Source organism: Harpia harpyja, chromosome Z, assembly GCF_026419915.1.
Source record: "Harpia harpyja isolate bHarHar1 chromosome Z, bHarHar1 primary haplotype, whole genome shotgun sequence".
Lineage (NCBI taxonomy): Eukaryota > Metazoa > Chordata > Aves > Accipitriformes > Accipitridae > Harpia > Harpia harpyja.
The window spans coordinates 11,309,939-11,315,323 of NC_068969.1; the positions used below are offsets into that span (position 1 = coordinate 11,309,939).

Here is a 5,385-nt window from a genome sequence, read left to right on the forward strand (position 1 = left end):
ACCGGGGTGAGCGGGCTGGGAAGGGACGGTATGCATTGCACCATGTTGCTTTTACCAGGACCTGGCCTTGGTCAGAAGCACATCAGAGCCCGATGCTCCCAGAAGAGCCGTCCGGCACTGCTCTAAATTATGTCACTAAACTATAAGTGACAACAAATTCCCACTCTTTACAAGAAGGCGCCAGTGCCAGTGCTTTGGGGATGCCCAGCTGCGGGGTCAGAGGATGCCCATGGTGCCTGCTCTAGGGCCGGGGGGCTCTGACACCCCCAGCTTCACACTCTGCTCTCCTGCAGGGCGCCCCGGGTGTTATCGGTGGCCCCGGTCCCCGGGGTAGTGACGGTGCTCCTGGCCCCCCCGGGCCCCCAGGGAACGTTGGTCCACGAGGTCCCGAGGGCATGCAGGGCCAGAAGGTGAGTCCCCACCACAGCTGGCCGGTCCCCCTCCGGGTGCCATGAGGAGGGGAGGGTCCTGTCCACAGAGTGGGTGAGGGGTTGGTCGCATCAGGAGCCATGTCTCAGCTCAGTCCTGGCCCTGCCAGCTCACTGGCTTTGGGGTCCTCCCTTGTGTCCCCCTGCCCACGGAATGGGAGCCTGAGGGGTTGGGACCCTGCTTGTCCTGGGGCTGGGCTAGACCCATTCCTGTCCCCATCCCCACCTGCACAGGTGTCCCTGCGCTGCGGGGATGGGGAAAGCAGAACATCCATGGCGGCTGAGGAGAGCAGAGAGGCTCCAGAGCCACCAGCCAGATCCTGAGCATGTGTCCTTTGCAGGGGGAGAGAGGCCCCCCTGGACAGTCGGTGCCAGGGGCCCGCGGCGTGCCCGGCATCCCTGGCGAGAGAGGAGAGCAGGTGGGTGAGCGGGAGTCCGGCCCTGGGCAGGAGAGTCCCAGCCAGGGCCAAACTCCCACCTCCCTTCTGCTTGTCCCTAGGGCAGTCCTGGCACCCAGGGGCTCCGTGGGGAGAAAGGGGAACCGGGCATGACGGTAAGGAGCCAGGAGGGACCTGGCTCAGACTCGCAGCGCTCACGTCACCGGGGTGGGAAGGGGTGTTGGATCCATACCACTGCCACTGATTGAGGGCCTTTCCCCCACCTCCGGGCTCTGCTGGGGCCTGGGGAAAGGGTTTTTCCTCTTCTCTAATTGCACCATCCCCCATTGCGATGTGGGTCCTTTGCCCCTCCATATGTCCGGCAGGAGGAGGAGATCCGCGCCTTCGTCAGGCAGGAGATGAGCCAGCACTGTGGTGAGCATCGCCCATCACTGTCCCGGGGCCGGGGGTCTGGTCCCTGCTGTCCCTGACCCCCCGCCCCGTCTCTCCCGCAGCCTGCGGCGGCCACTTCCCACGGCGCCTGGATTCACGTGAGCACTCAGGTTGCGGCTTTCCCTTCCTACCCCCCTGCCCCTGCTCTGCACGTGTGGTACCAAAGGGATCCCAGCACCCAGGTGTGCCGCTGGTTTTGCGGGTGCTGGAGGTGGCTGGGATCCTCCGGGACCCCCTCGGTCAGGGCCAGCATCAGCGTGGGACCATGTGCAGGGAGAAGGGATGGTGCATGGCAGAAGTGATGGTGCAGCAGGGATCCCCAGGGGCAGGTGGCTCAGGATGGTGCCAATGGGGTCTGGGCACTACCAGGGTCTACCCGATAGAGAAGGGACCACGGGGACTGTGCCTCATCCATGCTTGGGTGCCAGAGCTGGGGCAGGTGGCCTTGCAGGGGCCAGGACTGCTGGAGGGGAGGGTGAGCTGGAGGAGTGGGCTGGAGGGCTGGGGGCAAGGGGTGGGCTGGGATGAGGTGGGTGCTTTCTCTCCAAGGAGGCTGGGGGGCTCAGGCCAGGAGCAGCCTCCACTCTGTCCAGGGAGGAGGAAGAAGCGTGCGCCAGGAGAGGGAGCACAGCCAAACAGGTGATGGAGAGCCCAGAGGACCTACAAGATCTGGCCCTGTGGGCACATGTGCCTCCCTGTGCCCATTGTCATCCCCATCCCCATCCTGCTGGGCTCCCCACGGCTGCTGTCCCGCTGGGCAGCAGCTCCTCCTGCCTGTCCCTCCTTCGGGAGCCCCCAGCAGCCCTGGTCTGCAGTGCAGAGAGAGGAGGGGGTGTCCCCAGGTTCCCCATCCCTGGCCATGTACCCCAGAAGGCTGCAGCAGTGCTGGGGCAGTGCTGGGCTGCTCCACACTTTCAAGGGCTGGTTTCCTCCTGGGAGGCAGGGGGAAAGTGCCCCGGGCCCCCTCGCCGTCTCTCTGACTCTCTGATGCCTGCGCCGTGTCCTTTGCCCTCGCAGGGCTCTTCCCCACCCAGCCATTCCCTGCTGGCAGCGTTCATGCAGTCCCTGTGCTCAAGTTGTCACACACTGAGGAAGAGGAGGGTGAGTGTCATCCCTGTGCTTTTAGTCCCCATCCCCCTTTTCCCCTGCTCCCTCTCTGTGGCTGGTCACGTCCCTGCCTTCTGCTTGCAGGCGCTGAGGGATAATCCATTAGTGGCCATGCTGCCGGTCCCAGGGGGCTTTAATTAAAGAGCAGGGAGAGGAGAGGGCAACAATGGGGGTGTGTGCATGTATGTGTGTGCGTGCAGGTGTGTGGCTGTGTGCCAGGCTGTGGCTGGGGGGAACAGGGTGGAGGGGACAGAGGGGGAGATAAGGTGCTGCTCACATCCAGCGCTGTCTCCCAGGGCAGGACAGGCGAGTCATGCTTGACACTGATGATCTCGAGTACGAGAGCGTGTATGGGGAGGAGGAGGACTACGATGAGGTCCCCGAGACGGACAGCTCGGAGCAGCCTGCGATGGGCGGTGAGCTTCTCTGCGCCTGCCTGGCACCTGAGGATGGAGCCACCAGGGGCGACCATGGGGCTGCCTGGGCTTTGCTGGGGTGATACCTCCACATCCCACCTGGCAGCGGGTCCCTGCACCCTCTGGCTGGGGGGATTTGCAGCCCTCTCGCTGGCACCCAGGCAGGGTGCACGTTCCCCATCACAGCACTGTGCCATGCACACTGCGCAGTCCTCGTGCTCCATCCCCCTCACTGAAGCCATCACCAGCAGTGACGGATGGTTTGCTGGGCTGGTGGGACCTGCTGCCCCTGGCAGGTTTCCTGTGCTCCTGGTCATGAGCTGCAGGAGAGGAACACAAAGCCCCCAGCAGAGCAGGGAAGCCCTGGCAGCAGTAGCAGCATGCAGAGGGTCCCTCTGGTACCCTTCCAGGGAACGCTGTGGCCATCATGTCCCTGTGCCGCCTGCCTCCCAGCTCTACCTCCAGCTTTTGCTGGGAGCTGCCCCTGTGAGAGGGCTTGCCCAGAGCAGCGTCTCCTGCTCTCACTCCCAGCACTTGGGCAGGGCAGAGATGTCCCCTCCAGCCAAACCCTGCCCGCGCTCAGCTGGGAGCCATCCACTGCCTTCCCCTTCTGGGGTTTCTCCTCCTCTGCCAAGTGGGTCCAGCTGCCTCCATCACTGGTGTGCTGCCGGCTCCTGCCTGCCCTCACCATCGCCGTTTGCACCCCGCAGCTGAGCCCTGCAGCCTGCCGCTGGACGAGGGGGACTGCCAGCACTACACGCTGCGGTGGTACTACAACCAAAGAGTCACCGAATGCCGGCCCTTCGTCTACAGCGGCTGCCGGGGCAACCTCAACCGCTTCGACAGCAAGGAGGAGTGTGAGCTGCACTGTGGGCAGCACCCAGGGGCAGGTAGGCATGGCACTGGCAGGTCTGGCAGCATCCCCACCTGGTGCTGCGAGCTCTGCCACTGCAGAGCCGGGAGGGATGATGCTGGTCCCCCACCTCAGCTCTGACACCCCCTTGCTTCTCTCCACAGACGCCCGTGGTGTTGCCAGCGGCAAGGTGGGAGGGCAGTCAAAGGCATAAGTGCGGGCAGTGTCTTGGCAGGCAGGGCTGCCCAGCGGCAGGGCCCGGCCGCTGCCCCGGCCGGGGCTGGGCTGCCCGCAGTGGTGGGGTCCACATGCCCACCAGCCCCCGGCAGGAACCTGGTGCTATTTCTAACGTGTCTTTTTGCTGCTCACGGGTTTTTCCTTTCATATCAGTTTTATTGCCCATTAAGGTGAAACTTGTATCAAATGGGAAACCACGCACCCCCCCAAGACTTTTAACCCCCTTTCCCACTTGGAGGTTTCCTGGGCTGTTCCCAGTTTGATTTTTAACTTATTTGCTGCTGACAGGATAGCGCTTGGCCCCATGCCCCCTCTCCCCTGGCCCAGGAGTGGAGCTGGGACTTGGCATGGTTGCGCTCCCCTCGCCTCATCTAACACCCTCATCCCCTTCCCTGCCCCTCCACAGACCCCCAAACCCCTTCCCATTCCCCACTCTCTGCCAGGGAAGGCAGTCTGCATCCCTGGGCCAGGAGCTGCCTCCTTGCATGGCATCCCTCACCACCTACCCTGCAACCAGCTCCATCTGAATAAATTTCACCTTAACCACAACTGGGGCCCGGTTCCCCTTTTGCGGCTGTGATGGTTTGGCAAAGACCTGTGGGGATGCCGGAGGCTTTCTCCGTGTGCTACCCTCCAGATCGCACGCCTGCCAGCAGCACATCTGTTTTCAATCTGGGGGGGGCTTGCCTGCACCCCCCAGCCCATCAGGAAAACCCTGAGGATGGTGCTATGTTAGAGGAGGTTCCTGCTCGCCTATGCTCGCTCTCAAAGGCTTCATGAAAGCGATGTTGGCTCCTGGGGATCCACAGCCCCTGCCTCCCCCAAGCCCCAGCGCCAAGTGGGGATGTGCCCCCCACTGCCTCAGGGCCCGGGGGCCTGTGGGCTGCTGGGCGGGCTTTGTGGCACCCATACGTACCGCTGCTCTCTGTGTATATCTGTATACAGCGAATGTATATGCGTACCAATGCGGGGGGGGGGTATATTAAAGCTGTGCTCATGGGGAGATGCCATGCTTCTTGGTGCGCCGCTGAAGATGCCCATGGAGACTGGGGCCAGCTCTTGAGCCAAGCGTGCCCACTGCCCACCCCAGCTGGGATGCCCTTCCCAGATGCTCACTGCTGGCAGTGCTGGCTAGGGGTCCTCACCCTCCCCGGGACCCCAGTGCCACATTCCCGTGCCCGGCTGACGCAAGCCAGGCCACAACCCCCTGGCCGCGCCGTGACGTGTCGGCACGCGGAGCTGCGGTGATGCATGATATGCTGGGTGAATCAGCACCACTGGCTAATTTTGGCTGCTGGGGGTGAGTTCCTGGCCATCCCCGGGAGGAGGAACAGAGCAGGCGTTATTTCCTCTCCCTGCTGCTGCCAGGGAGGCTGGCATGGGACGGGTCACCCTGCGGCCATGGGGGTGGGCATGACCTCCAGCGGTCTGAGCCCCAGCCCCGGGCACCCTGGCTCCTCGCCCCGGCCAGCCCTCCAGGCTGAGCACTCACCAACTCATCTCACACAGGTGCC

At 63.8% G+C, this 5,385-nt stretch overlaps 1 protein-coding gene across 1 annotated transcript; it reads left to right on the forward strand.

Moving 5' to 3' along the window:
- Positions 1-68: 68 nt before the first annotated feature.
- Positions 69-4,888, forward strand: LOC128137224 (collagen alpha-1(VII) chain-like). The gene is made up of 11 exons (XM_052777985.1): positions 69-215; positions 294-410; positions 770-847; positions 928-981; positions 1,192-1,240; positions 1,321-1,368; positions 1,808-1,897; positions 2,276-2,359; positions 2,662-2,781; positions 3,492-3,671; positions 3,799-4,888. The coding sequence occupies exons 1-11, from the start codon at positions 201-203 to the stop codon at positions 3,846-3,848; spliced, it is 885 nt and encodes a 294-aa protein (XP_052633945.1). The 5' UTR covers positions 69-200; the 3' UTR covers positions 3,849-4,888.
- The last annotated feature ends 497 nt before the right edge of the window (positions 4,889-5,385 follow it).

What these genes read in the sequence shown, in the direction of transcription:
- LOC128137224 (XM_052777985.1), top strand. An exon ending in AAGGGGAACCGGGCATGACG is followed by an intron (nt 982 to 1,191) that starts GTAAGGAGCCAG and finishes TATGTCCGGCAG; the next exon opens with GAGGAGGAGATCCGCGCCTT. An exon ending in GGATTCACGTGAGCACTCAG is followed by an intron (nt 1,369 to 1,807) that starts GTTGCGGCTTTC and finishes TTTCTCTCCAAG; the next exon opens with GAGGCTGGGGGGCTCAGGCC.